Source organism: Paramisgurnus dabryanus, chromosome 9 (genome assembly GCF_030506205.2).
Source record: "Paramisgurnus dabryanus chromosome 9, PD_genome_1.1, whole genome shotgun sequence".
Lineage (NCBI taxonomy): Eukaryota > Metazoa > Chordata > Actinopteri > Cypriniformes > Cobitidae > Paramisgurnus > Paramisgurnus dabryanus.
Window position 1 is genome coordinate 24,567,766 of NC_133345.1, and position 15,064 is coordinate 24,582,829.

At 37.0% G+C, this 15,064-nt stretch overlaps 1 protein-coding gene across 5 annotated transcripts; it reads right to left on the reverse strand.

Annotated features, from left to right (window-relative positions):
- Positions 1-1,664: 1,664 nt before the first annotated feature.
- skor1b (SKI family transcriptional corepressor 1b) lies at positions 1,665-14,449 on the reverse strand. Of its 5 annotated transcripts, none has more exons than XR_012337281.1 (8): positions 8,264-8,563; positions 5,648-7,406; positions 4,947-5,043; positions 4,734-4,844; positions 4,574-4,648; positions 3,612-3,686; positions 3,031-3,101; positions 1,665-2,376 (listed from the first exon to the last, which is right to left on the reverse strand). XR_012337281.1 is itself a non-coding variant. In XM_065278617.2 (8 exons), the coding sequence occupies exons 2-8, from the start codon at positions 7,394-7,396 to the stop codon at positions 2,282-2,284; spliced, it is 2,280 nt and encodes a 759-aa protein (XP_065134689.2). In that variant the 5' UTR covers positions 7,397-7,406; positions 14,326-14,449; the 3' UTR covers positions 1,668-2,281. The 5 variants fall into 5 exon arrangements, 3 of the variants coding, with proteins under 3 accessions (XP_065134689.2, XP_073671784.1, XP_065134690.2); XR_012337280.1 differs by having other exon boundaries at positions 1,665-2,379; XM_065278617.2 differs by lacking the exon at positions 8,264-8,563 and adding an exon at positions 14,326-14,449 and having other exon boundaries at positions 1,668-2,379; positions 3,031-3,105.
- Positions 14,450-15,064: the final 615 nt, after the last annotated feature.

The following is a 15,064-nucleotide window of genomic DNA, read 5'->3' on the forward strand; positions in this document are numbered from 1 at the left end:
AAAGTAGCTGTAGTCCACACCTCCAATATTATCTTAACAAGATTCCAGGTGTGCTAAAACGTGACTCTCCAATTTGCTTTTTGTGAGGTCATAAACTCAAGGTTCACATACTTTTTTTGGTTGTTTTTAATAAAGACATGAAAGATAAGAATTTTTGTGTTATTATTTCTAGACACATTATGTTTGTCAATGCCCTTGATTTAGATGAAGATCAGATCACATTTTATGACAAATTTATTTAAAAAACTATGACATTCCAAAAGGTTCACATACTTTTTCTTGCCATTGTACATGTAGGCTACAACACCACAACAGGTTCTAAAATGTCCATAGATTTAGTCATAGAAATGTTACCTTTACAAATGTGGGATTCATCTGTCTTTTTTAATAATTAATATTAGGACAAAACATCATTACTATCACTACAACTAATTCTTAAGCTGTTTCCCTTTGATGTTTTTTGAGTACCCTTTCTGTAAAGGTGGATCATTAAAGGCCCCCCAATAACTAAAACACTCAAAGAAGTCCCTATAGCACCACCTGACAAAGTTTAAAAAATAAAAAAGTAATATCTGCTCCATCTGTCAACAAGAACTGAGGCCTAGTCAAGGCCACGGGTATTTTTATAACCGTGACTTTTTTATGCGGTTCAGCCGTTCATCCACATGAAAACACAGTATCAGGGCACTGAAACTGAACATTTTTGAAAACCCCTGCCAGGGCGAGGATTTTAAGGAACGCCGGTTGCAGTGTTGTCGTGTAGACAGTAAAACCGGGGGGTTTGCCGTGCGACTGCACTTATGTTAGGCTTCTGGCCAAGGTGGCTTTACGATTTGGGTTATATCGCCGCCTGCTGGTGTGGCATGCTCTTGACAGTGCTTGATAGTGTGTTTTTGTTTTTTCATGAGGACGGAGATTTCTTTTAAACCGAGCATGTGTGGACGGGATTTTTTTGGAGGAAAAACTCCAGTTATAAAAATACTCGTGTGGACTAGGCCACAGATTACACCAACCAGACTAAGCAAAACACTGTTTAAAGGGAAAGTTCACCCAAAAATGAAAATTTTGTCATCACTTATTCATGCTCATGTTGCTTAAAACCTGTATAAAATTCTTTGTTCTGATCAATAGAAGATTTTTTAAATGTTTAAACTGTTCATGAGCATCAAGTATTCTTTATTCCTACCATGGAAGTGAATAGGGCTAATAATCGGTGTGGTTACAAACATTTTTCAAAATATCTTCCAATATGAAAAAAAAACCTCAGACTATCTCTAAATGAAATTCATTAATTTCATTATGTAAATCAATGGAGTACATCAAGTGCCTCTAATTTTTAGAACCAGGGCTACATTGATAAAACTTTACAAAACCTCCTGCAATGGGCCAAATCCCGGTCTACATACATTGCTTTTAAACCAACACAATATAATGGCTAAAACATGATATTTTGAATATCATCAACAAACCAACGAGTGTAAGGATATGTATTGTATATGTACAATATGTATTGTGTAGTACAGTAAAATTATCATACTGTATAGATGATGAAGCTGATCTTTGTACTGTGTACATATTCTTAATAGTGAATTGTAATGTATATTACTCAAAGCTCTTTGATTTTCCAATTTACCAAAACCGTCATACTAATTTCAATGAAAATGTTTTTCTAATGTTCAACGGAACAACACGCTGTACTTCACTGGACTGCATCCTCTCGATACAACATAAATACAACTGTAGTTCATTGTAAAGGAAACAAACAAAATAATGACTCTCAAACAAGATCATTTAATCCACATTTCAGAAACAGGGCTGCCAATTTAAAGTGCTTTACATCAATAATATACAAATTTGTAAATGACAATAAACAACCAACATGAACATGGAATAAATAAAATACCAAAACATGAAATATTGTAGCATCTAATTGAACAAAATGTCCTAACATATCACTTACATAAAGAGTATCACAGGATACATAACAAATATATGCATTGCACATAGCCATTTAATACCAGTGGTTTCTACAGCTGATGATAATATTTATAGTGGAACGTTCTTTTTATAATGCAATTTTCTAGAACTTTATATAAATTATACAGTACATACAGTCAGTCTGAAAACACTGTTGTGCACATGAAAATGACTTCATTACAGTGTAAGAGCTAAAATACTACAGTACACACTTGCTTTTTCCAGTTCTAAAGGCTGACAGTGTTTTGCAGAGTTTTATTTGACACAGCAGTATTTGAACGCTCATATCTTCAATAGATGTGCATCAAGGTGGTAAAAGAGGCGGCTTGAAGGTGCAGGTCCCAGTGCAGTGACGAGGGCTCAGCATCTTACACGAGAAATGGTGGAGTGCGTCGTGAGCTTCTAGGAAAAAGTGGATGAATCATTTAAAAAAGAAGTTGCATATGGCTTTGTTTCTTGTTGTGTGCGTGTGTAAATGGTAGTGCTAAGTAGAGAGTGAGAGAAAATGCATTATATAGGACAATAACAATTATAACATTGAATAACACACTACGTAATGGCTCAGTTTATCTCTACTCATAAATGCGCGGAAGGATTTCTCTATACTTCGTAAAGGAGTCCTTGAGTTCTCCTGGAATGCTAACATTCCCTAACCTTTGCCAGAATCAATTACCTTTTAACTTCTGCTGAATAGCATAACCAGTCTATAGCACAAAGTGTTTGAGCAGGAGAGACAAAGGATATCTCAAGTGTGAAAGGCTTTCCCCTTTTCATCCGCACATTTCAAAAGTGTTCACAGTTTTCTGAATTAGCTTTTCTGGCGTCCACTTATGTGCCTTACAAAAAAATCAATCGTCTGTCTATGCAACTACCTTATGCGGGAGTGAAATGCACCCACATATTAATATAAAAGAATATAGAGAAATAAAAATCTCTTTTCCACTGCAAGAATTGAGGACCATAGATGAACCAGCTCGGTCGATCAGATATTATAGTGTTATGCCTTTCCTTTAAATTAAGTCTGAAAGCTGTTATTGAAAGTTGAATGCTCACCTCGAACAATCTGAAGTTGCTGCACCATTTCCTCTCTGTATGAGAGTTCTCTTTTCATTTGGTCTTGAAAACTGTCTGAGAAAATATGAAGTAGGTTAAATTAAATATTAGAGTATGTCATTTTTCACATCTCCAGCTATAGCATTTTCATGGTACATTTACTTGTATACCATCTCAAAACATAAACACCTTTATTATAATGTGCTTATCACTAAACAAACTTCATTGCTTTGAAAATATTACTACTTCTCAAACTGTAACCTTTTTAGTTAAAAGGACTAAAGTCATTAATTTTTTATAGCTAAAAATATTCAAAATATTTTCAACTAACTAAAATGTGCTCCTTGCATTATTCTAACCAGACCTGCCGTCATAACGTTTTGGGTACATTTTATTTGACTGCTATAGGATTTTCAACAGATTTTCTACTACAGTATTATCGGTTTCATTTATCTTTAAAAAAAAATTTTTTTAAATGACTTAACGAAAAGCAGACTTATATGGTGTTTATTGGAGGAGTATAGTACATTTGTGACATGCGCAAGTCTGAATATATTTGCACACATATATACAAGACCTACCTTTAAGATTCTGGAACTCACGCTCCAACTTTTTTCTAAGCTCAACTTGTTCCACAAGTTGTTTTTGCAATTCCTCTGTTAATATAAAAAGACAGATTATATAGCTATTAAAATTTGCATTCTTTGAACACAATTTGTAAAACTCCAAAATTGCTCAGAAAGGTAACACACTATTATAATCCAAGGGGATATCAACTTATGAACATAATAATAACTGTAAAATTATAATTTTTGTATTGTGTTAAAATTTAAATATAGTTCTGCTCTTCAAAGACACAAGGACATGTAGTATAAGAAAAATAATAAAAATTTACTTCAATCAGCCTATTTACACCCCCCTGACTCTTAACATAACTCTTTTTGTCATAGTTGTGTATGAGTTTCTGTATTTTCCAGGGTGAAAATCAGAATCTTATTGTAATAAAGCCAGAAGATCCTAAAAAAAAACAAAGAATGTGTGGTATCTGAATTTTTGTTTACAAAGTGACCAGCTGGACATTTAGGACACAGCAGATGTACAACTATTACAAAAGAGTCATTGATGAAGTTTTAAAGCATAATAAGAATTTAGGGGATATACTTTCGACAGGATCATTTCTTTAAATGTTATTATTTTGACTTGTGTATAATATGTGTATTATATATCATAAATACCTTTTATATAGCTCATTTTCAAACAATAAACATGTTAAATAAACATTTCCAATAAGTGTATAAAATTGTAATTGTTTTGTTTATTTTATGTGATTTTCTTCACAACTTTACACAATATGCTTAATGCAATTGTTAATAGCATTGTTGTTAATATATTGTTAATACTGAAAATAGGATCAGCATCATATTAATGATCACAGAAACGGAACAACGCTATTCTGATTTAAGTATTAAACAAAAATAAAAATAAACAATAAAGCTGACGATGATAAAAAATAAATACATAATTCAGCAAACGTGTAAAATACCTTTGGCCATGCTCTCTATGTTTTTCTCAATCAAAGATGCTCTGCTGCTGGGGTCTTTGCGCATAGATTCCTCATCTGCATATAAGACAAAAACAGTATTAAAAAAAATCAACACATTTGTAGGAATTTCGGGCGTTATAGTCTAATAAACGGGACACACCATCATTGGATTCCCTTAGGCGATCTTCATGTACACTGGCTTGGTCCTGATTAATTTTGGGTTCCATCTCCTCCACTGTAGACGAAGGCTCTTCTTCGTGCATGTCTTTAACTACAAGCAAATGGACTGGTAAATATGATGCATGATAAAAAATGTTTTACATTTGTATTTAAATAAAAATAAAATAATTAACGTGAATGAAAATAAGGCTACCAGTCGATTCAATCGGTTCGCGCTGGTAAATGGCAGATGATCCAAAATAAGACGTGCTCATTTGATGGGTGTGCTGGTCTCTCTCACGCGCATATACCTGTAAAACAACATAATTATTAGCAATTATGTCCAGTTTCACAAGTAACTAGCCTATATATATAGGCCTATATATGTAAAAAAAAAAAAACTCAGAGACTTTAAAATGTTTATCTTAATGTGATTGTTTAATTTAGTGAGGAACATCTGCTATTTTAATTTAATTGCTTTACATTTATAATTATAAATAAAGCCATGTTTATAATTTAAAACAAATCTAATGCGTTTATTATAGGCCTACATTTAATACCAACGAGACAAACATGACCACAATCTGGGTGTATCTCCTAAATGTAATCATTTTTAGATAAATAATAATTTATATAATTTGCATGAATTAGATAAATTGAAAATACAATCGAAAATTTTTCTTAAATTTACTAAGTTAAATAAATTTTACAAATCTGCTACACTGAACGGGGAATATTTAAAAAAAATTCTGAATCAAGAATTTTCAGCAAATTGACTTTATATTGATATATTGTTTAAAATAAAATGTACACTTCGTTACCTATAAAAAGCAACACTTTATCTAATTTTAAAAATAGTGATAACTTTAGGCTACTTTTACTACAAAATATGTGAAAATCTTTCCAGTTACTTACCTCAAAACGCGTCGTGTGTTTATTGCTCTCAAACGGCTTTCCAAGGCTCTCCAATTCAGCGGGTCGCGTTTCATTTGAATTAGTCGTGTGTACATCAGTCATAGCGTGCATCTGGTTATTTTGTTGATCTTGACCCTTAACCCCCTCACTCTGTGCCACGGACAAAACAGGGGGGCTCCGTCGGTCATCCACAGACAGCTGCAGACACTCCTCATCTTCGGCACCTTTGTGTGACTCCACATCCACATCCGGATCGTCCACACTGTCCACGTCCGGAGACGCTGACCTATAACTAGAACTTTCACTTAAGAAATCTGGTGACATATAGCCAGCCCTGGGACCAGAATATGGACCCCTATTGCCATATAGTTTCGCAATACTCTCAACATCTTTAACCACTGGTCTGAATGCTGATATGTAACTTATTTTTCTTGGGGTGACTGGGATGCCTTCAACTGATCTACTCTCATCTCCTGATTTATCCTCCTCGTTCCGGGTAGACTGTGTGCTAGAGCACCGTTCATTGTCAAGTAGACTGTCTTTAGGGGTGCTCGTGCTTCGGTCGCTTTGCTCAGACCCGTCCAGCTCATGTCTGGTGCATAACACGTCAGATGGAGGTTTTGGTTGAGTATGGTGGTATGTTGGCATTGCTAAGCTGCCTGTTGTAGGCCAAAACATCGGAAAAGATGGATAGGCACTGTCCTTAGTGCTCGGCCAGAACACACCTGGCAGGTTCGTTTTGTTTGGCTCTCCCATCACAACACCATCATCTTTCTTTTGACACAGTCCAAACGCCGGAAAGCCATATGGATGCGGAAAGAGAGGTGGTGGAATTTTTTGTAACATCCCAAAACTCTTGCTAGGCACTGGAATAACAGGGTAACTGCGAATGCTGCTGGGCATGGTCACGTTCACCCTGTCATCCTCACAACGGAGAGTTTTATGGGGGACCTCAGATGGTTCACCCTGGGACTGACCTCCCGGTCTCTGAGTATGATGCGGGGGTGAACCCCCAGACCCACCGATTGGCAGCGTCCTCTTGCGGCTGCCACCGTTAAACATGGCTTTTACGTCTTCCCAGGCATGTGCCACGTCATCCGGTGAGTTTTTATCGCTCAGTTTTAAGTGTCTTCTCCATGAATTAAAGTTCGCAGCATCGGGTTGCGTGTATTTGGACTCCGGTGTGCGGTGAGAGTGAAATATGAACTTATTTGGAGAGAAATACATGTTGCATAATGAACACTTAATGCATTTCGCTCTTGAGCTATTGTACCTGGCTGGGATAAAATTGCCCCTGCTGCCCCATGCGCATTCGTGTGACACGTCAAAAGCGAAATTTTCGGGTAATTTCGGGGGTGAGTGTGCACCAAGAAACGACTTGCAGAGCCTCTCGGCCTCTCGCTTTGTGATCATCCCGCAGCGTCTCGAGGAAATGGGCATAGCCCCCGCGCGCCTGAGGATTTCTAACTGGACAGGAGTGCACTGCACACATGTGATGCCCAGGGCCACACGCCGGTTGTGGATTTCGTTATAGCTGTAGTTCTTCAAAAGGGTGTTGGATATTTGGGCTAGGCAAAGTCTCTCCTGACCGTCTATCACTAGTGAAACGATCGGTATTCCGTATAAAGAAGTCTCACTGACTTGGTTCGGCTTTAGTGTTGGGCCAGAATAAGGCTGCAAGTCTTGCTTAGAGTTCGGGGAACAGCTGGTGTCTCTTCCAGCCGGCAGCTGATTTGGGATAGATTCCATTCCTGGAAATCTGCAAAGAAGGGTACAACGGTTACATAGAAAATAATTATAAATTGATGACCGAAATAACATTTTAATTATAAATATACTAGTAAACTAGTAAACCTTAACGTAACATTCTTACATTTTATTATCCTATAAATTAAAAGACTCTTGAGGCCACTCCAAGTTTTATTATTTTATTTATGAACAAAGTTAGTAAAATGTCATAGATAGGCTACTAAGATCATCATCTTTACGGATATTAACGTTTAAATCCTTTGCTTATCCAAATTGTTGTTTTTCGTTTTGCGCATTATTAAAACATACATAATAGTTTAAAAATCTTATTTTTTTGTGTTGAAAGACCAAGCGTAAGTGATATGTCAGCATCAATGTCAGCACATTAAACTGGCAGAAGGAAATATTCATTGAGCCACGTCAAACAGATTAACAAAGGTGTAAATTTCTCTAAGCCTATATTTAAATGTAATAACGATGGATAATCTCTACATCGTTGGCTAATTTGTTAATAAAACCAAATTAGCTATAATTTAAATACCTTTTTTTTGAATGCCCCCTTTTTATTCTTTATCGCAGTTAAACTTCTCTGGATTGCAGCAATAAATTGCGCATTGTTCGGAAATTAATCATAATCCGTTTAAATAATTTATATTGTATATTATGTTGTAGAATATTGCGCATTTCGTTTCTTTGTAAGCGGTTCATTCATAACAAAACGAAGTAACAATAATTTGGTTTAATTGTGGCTAAACATGCAGACGCATCGTTTGGTTACCCTGCGCAGCTTTCACTGTTTTGTCTGCCTTTGAACAAATATGAGAAACTATAACAACAATTTACATTACAGATGTTGAAAAATCTCACCTTTTCAGAAGAACGCGAAGTGCTTTTTATCAGTGGGCAAAAAGCGCGTTTTCGACTTCTTTGGATAAATGCTTTTATTTGTCCTCTACTGGGGCGTCTGAGACGCGTCGGAATCCCGTCGATCCGATATAAACTGTCCACGGGCGCTTGTTCGGTGTTTTTCTCTCAGGCCTGTTAGAGCGCGTGTTCCTGCATTCCACTCTGTTCTCCCGCGACTAGTTCTGAGGCGCGCGCGGACGGTGACCACATGCTAGTGCGGACCTCAACGACACAACCACTGAAGACACTCGACAGCGTTCAAGTGACAGCCAAACTAAAAGCAAGGCACTCCCACTTAGCGCCAGCATATTTACATTAACTGTTTGCCTTCGGGACCAATGGGGACGACAGTCAGTGCTGTCATTGAGGCCTGGAGACGTTTAAAGTTCACCACGTGATCTTTTAACACACGAAAGTGATTGCCTGTCTGCCAAAGTGTGCGGACGTTCGCGTGGCATTTAGAAAGCGTTTAGATTGCCGTGTAATGTGATTCATGTAGGTAGCGCGTTTTTTAATGTGAAATAGCAATATTTTACTTTGAACGTGGGAATTGTTGCGGTTTTGTAACAGTATAAGGAACTTAAACAGTTTCTCAGATCTGCGTTTAATGCGTTTCGTTATTGGATAGTGGACTTTTGATATAAAATTACCCACATACCAATGTAGCATCACACAACTGTTTAGATGAATAGGAATGAAATAAAGCAAAAGTTTACAAAACACAGAACTGAATAAACGATACGGTTATGATTTAAAGACCACCATCACATTACAGATAACTCGTGCAGAGCTATTGTCTTACTGGACTGCATAGGCACTATGTCACTGCCTATGAAGGATATCAATTCCTAGACACTGATGGGTTTATTATTTACAAGTATGACATTTAATCCCAAAGTAAACAGAATGTCCACGAGGAGCGCATTTTATTTTATAATGTGAATAATCCATCTTTTTTGGAAGAACAATTAACCTATGACAGGAAACAGAATAATAGAGTGAATAAACAAAGGTGAATAAAGAAAATTGCCTCGAGCCTTTTCATCTATATTCAGGGTCTGTTTTAAAATAAACTATACTGTTATTGAAATTGCATGGCGCCGGGGGACTATAGGCTAAGCAATGATTGTCTCCGGGGGCTATTTGGATCGGTGTGGGTTAGGGGACTGCTGTTGCCCGCATGTGTTCAAGTTCCCACGGGTTAGTTGAACTTTTTAGGAGCAATTGTTCTTCTGAAGAGTAAGGGTAATTTCTTTAAAAAAATTAAAGACGTGTCCTTTTTAAAGACATCAGATAAAGCGCAAAAATCAAGGAGGCTGTAAATTTAGCCTATTGGATGCAGGTGCTAATAACAATATTAATCTAATCCTCCAATTAGGCTAACACATGATATGCTGAAGTATGATGATCATGAAAATAAATACAAAACATAATTCAGATAAAACAATTATATATTCGATATATAATTTTCTGTATGCTTAAAAAATTTAGCATGCAGTTCATGGCAGTCTCCAGAATGTTTGTGAGCTGAAAACGAACACTTTCTGCAATATTGATAGCGGAGGGAGGACCTGGGGAGGGAGTTTGGAGTAATGCGACCCAGCCCAGTGCTATTGACTTTCACAGGCAAGAGACTTTCTTTCTCGCCAACAATAATTACCATTTTGGACTGTAATTATTCACTTCTTTTAAATTATTCAGGGACCGAGCTGAATGCCATATTGTTATCCATTATTTCTTTTACTCATCCGCCAGGGTTAGATTCGGGCAGGTACGGAAATCGGACACCTTACAAGATATTTAATTTAGCCCTTTTGTTAGTCGTAAAGAAATTAGAGACCTAGAACAAAACACAGCTAAAATTATACCTTGGTATTTATAATGATAAGGGAAAACACCTGATAAATAGCTATCTGCATTACGCTATAAACAACAAAACAAAGCAACGCATTAATTGTAAAATAAGAAATGTTCCAGCAGTTTTAAAAAAGTAGGCATAATTATTAATAATTTAATTTATTCTAAAACAAAAGTACCTGAGATATCCATAAACTGAGGCATAAAGATTTTAAATGTTAAAATAATGTCTGGACGATTATCATGAAAGTGAGGGTAGCATTTAACGCAGATTTTCAAACAAGCAAAACATTTCTTCGCTTTATTTGTTATTTAACATTTCGATATATTGCAGGCAAAATAAAACACACACACACTGTAAACTTACGGCAAACAAACCTCACAGCTTTCATTGCTGTATAAAAAACTAATAACAAATAAAAGATTAACTGTTAAGACGATATCCACTCACAAAGACATTTGAGCATGTTATTTTATTATTAAACACGCACGTTTGTTTCCTTCCAAATGGCTATTTAAATTAAGTTATGATTAAAAAATGAATTCCCAAAATTATCTTAACTGAAACCACTACACACAGTAAGTATATTTAATTTTTAAACGAATGTACTAGATTTAGTTTGGATGGTCAACTGATGCGTCGGGAACTAAAAGCTTCACTAGCCTATCTCATCTTGTGCATCACGTTACACAGCCTACTGAACTTTAAGTGAGAGTAACACTAATGAGTCACGATGACGTACATTTCACATCATTTGACAAAGTTGTTACACAAAGACGTTGAAATGGCGAATGACCCAATGGATCCACACATTTTTATTAATGACTGAAATCGAATATTTACGCAGTAGCTAATGTTTGAGAATTAATGTCAAATTGTGTTTCTTAAAATATATCTGTAATAATGGGGAAATAGAGGCTTGACCAAACGCAATATTTCAGGGTTAATTACTATTGGATTGCACGTGCTGGTATATTGACAGATCTGAAGAAGAACATTGGAGAAAGCGTGTTGTGTCGTTGTAAAGCGTAAGGGAGGTTCCGCTGACCCCCTTATTCATTCCTGACAGACAGCTCATTTAGACATGTTAATTGTATTCGGGTTAAAAGTAGCCACAGTGTCACTTTCTTTAAAAGTTACAAGCCAAACATGTAAATATGATTTCCAGTAGATTACCACTTAAAATTCGCCTGAACAGCGGGGTTCAGAGTAAACATTTTAGTGGTACCAACATAAAATCATGACCCCAATAAATTTAATTTTAGGGACAAATCAATCCTCTTCTACTTTATCGATCTCCACTAGCTCGCCACACTTGCACCGCGTTTGAACGCCTTTTTTGTTTCACTTGGAAATAGCATTTCGATTAGATCCTTTATTAAGCGTGGATTGCTTCAGAAGGATTGGTGCGGCCAGAGAATTAAATGGTGACAATTTAATTACTGGACATTGATACAAGCATTGTGGCACGTGCACTGTCAACCCAGATGGACTAAAATGTAAAAGATGTGCAGCTCAGTCTGCAACAAAACAAACAAAAAAAGTGGCAAAAAAAATACTGGATATTTGTATGTAGCCTGCAATAAAAAAAAGTATGCTTATAGTGATGCTTTTATACAGTTCCCTATATTGTTGTTTGGTGCTCACACAAATAGGTTTGTAAGCTGCTTGGTCTCTTTCCTCTCCTGTCTATAAGGGTCAGAGCAGGGTCACCTGATGATGTAGTCCGGTGCCCATTTGTGACTGGCAGCAAAGGTAATTTTAGTTGTCAACTCAGAAAATTAGGTACAAAACAACTAGGCCTTTAAAAACGAACTTGTCACTCTTGGTTCCCTTGACACATGGGTCAATGTGCTCCGACTCCATAAGAAGATTTAAAATTGCAGAAGCAATGAAAATAAAAGCATTTTTTAAACCTAACAATTATCAAAATAGAAATGGTCAAAGGTAAGCAAATAAAAAAATCTAATAGTGTCACTTCTAAAACCACATAATCACATTCACCCACAGGCATGCAATCAGACAAATTTTATTACATCAGAGAAAATTAAAAGCCTTTTGGGCTGAAAACAGATTTAACCTTCAAAAATTTCTAACAATGGGCTCCCTTGCAAACACTATCCATCTAGTCTGAGGTCAGCTCAAAATATCCTAAGTTATTTCATGATGACAGCTATAGGAGAAAGTTATTAAGAGATAAAACAGGAGGGGCATTACCTGGATCATGCTTACCTTTACAAGACTGAAGGAAAGAAAAACTCATTTAAGTATTCCTACATTAATCACCGGCTGCACATCAAACTGTGATAATCACCTGAACACTCCATTAAAATAAAACTGCCAACCCAGGGGAAATCTCACCTTACTCTTTAATTGTTTTGAGGCTTTGATCGGCTTTTTAATCCAAGATTAATTTATGCATTTTTAAATAACTCTACATATGATTAATAAGCTTGAAAATTAAAAGGAATCTAAAGCAATTATAACAAGTGGTTGGTCATCACCTCATTAGATGGTGTTGGGAGATGCAGTGTATGTGTGTGTGCGCGTGCAAGCAGAGAAAATGTGTGTTTGTGTGTGTGTGTGTGTGTGTCCATAGTAACAGGGAGAAAAGCTATGCTGCATTCTGTTTATATGTTTTGACAACGTATAACATGAGTTATAATAGGACATACGCGCTATGAAAAGCACCAGCAGCATTAAGTTGGGAAATAGTAGAGAGTAGATTGGCAGAATGAGAGTGGTTGCTAAAAGGGTCAGTATAATAATGGGGACTTTACAGATTTACATACTAATAGTTTTATTCCCATGAAAGTAAAATGCAGTTTAGAGCTCCCAGACTGCCGGCCATAGCCAATTTCAGTTCCGCAGCACTGGCTCTATTATTTAGGGAATCGTGTCTCTTTTTAACTAATTGTGATATAGAGTAGCACAGTAGCTTTTTAAGGGTAGATTTACAACAGGCATGCGGATGCCACACAGACGGTCAAGGTTAAACAGGAGACCCAAGAAGCCTCAACTCTTACCAGCTGAAAAAGTCTCAGCTTCGGCTGTGTGCACCAAACCTGAAAAAAACCCGGCAGAAGGCAGGGATGTTAGAGAAATCTCTCAGGAGTGTGGTGGAGAGTATTGAGAGTAAGAGCTTCTTTAATGTGTAAACAAGACATCACTCCTCTCTTAGCCTGATGCTCATCTTAAATCTGCCCCTTGGCCATCACACACACACACAAAATGTCTTACACCTTCAGTTTGTTATAACGTATCTCACTTTATCTACTATGGTATGGCTGTGTAAAACAAGACCGCTGATATGGAAAGTTTACTGTTGTAAAACGCATGTGTTATGTGTTTATCCCCGAGAATTACACATTTTTTAAATTATATTATGCATTAAAGCTAAAGGTATTATTAGAGGTTATCTGCGCTGTGTGTCTGTGACTGTCCGCAACAGCCAAGAGCACAAGAACCCTTTTGTCACAAGCAAGGCCGCATCTGTCGCCGTAGAGACCTGCTCTCAGGAGAGAAGATGGGAACAAAGGTGCTAAAAGGCTGTGTGATGGTGAGGCCATCCTCAACCCTTTCACGCACAAACACAGCTGTCAATCATTCTTCAATCACACAAAAACGACCACACGCACACTCTAACATACAGAGTCCCGACTCGCAGCCAAATCTCTCTATAGCAACATCCTACCCCCTTTAACACATGTTTTACATTTACTACAAAACATTTTGAGTTGCTCCAAACTTGATAATGTGGTAAAGTACTAACCAACCTTACTGCATGCGATTTTTGCAGACCGCAGATATTAAATTAAAAAAATACCTTAGCAAGACCTGTTCCATCACCTCAGCGTGTTAGCCAATAGTGCCAATCACAGAACGAGCCCCAGTCAGTGATAATGGGAATTATAGTAATGAAATCCTTGGCCCGAGGTGCTGGTATACTATAGCAGGGCATTACCATAAAGATGCGACTTGCTTGTTTTTTAGGGTCTATCAGAGGGGTAGTCCACAGAGATAATAACTATTAGTAAAAAGGACAGTTCGTTGCTGGATTCCAGCTGTGGAGGCTACATTTCCATACAGATGGAAAGGCTCTAGAGGGCTTATATGTATGCAGAAAGGAGCAAGCGTGTGGGGTGATGCCATCGGCTATCCTTACCGAGAGTCCAGGCCACTGTCTCATCTGCTCTTCGTCCTCATCATCATCGGTCCCTGCAGGAGTAGCATTGAATTAACTCGTGCTATTAAAGTTCTGTATTAGAAGAGGTGGAGCCTAATCTTCAGATGGTCTTCAGGTTGGATGAGAATGAAGATATTCAAAACTGCGAGAACAAAGAATATGAAGGGATATTTCAACATACCCGACTTAACAAACGGGGACATTTTACAATACTTTTTTAAGATGTCAAATAAATCTTTGGTGTCCCCAGAGTGCGTATGTGAAGTTTTGCTAAAAATACCATATAGATGATTTATTATATCATGTTAAAATTGCCACTTTGTAGGTGTGAGCAAAAATGTGCTGTTTTTGGGTGTGTCCATTTAAATGCAAATGAGCTGATCTATGCACTAAATGGCAATGCCGTGGTTGGATAGTGCAGATTAAGAGGTGGTATTATCCCCTTCTGACATCACAAGGAGAGCAAAATTTCAACCTATTTCTTACATGCTTCCAGAGAATGGTTTACCAAAACTAAGTTACTGGGTTGATCTTTTTCACATTTTCTATGTTGATAGAAGCACTGGGGACCCAATTATAGCACTTAAACATTGAAAAAGTCCTTGATATGTGCCCTTTAACAAACACGTACACATTTTTCCACAAAACAAAGTACAGTCAAATGCACAGATAAAGTGCACAAAACACACATAGGCAGTCATCCACCACATCTCCACTT

Bases quoted from the DNA above. Each gene is read 5' to 3' on its own strand.
- skor1b (XM_065278617.2), bottom strand. From the start codon at position 7,396: ATGGAATCTATCCCAAATCAGCTGCCGGCTGGAAGAGACACCAGCTGT. The intron at 4,649-4,733 runs GTGTGTCCCGTT...TCTTATATGCAG, and splicing joins CCTAAGGGAATCCAATGATG to ATGAGGAATCTATGCGCAAA. The intron at 3,106-3,611 runs GTAGGTCTTGTA...ATATTTTCTCAG, and splicing joins TGAGTTCCAGAATCTTAAAG to ACAGTTTTCAAGACCAAATG.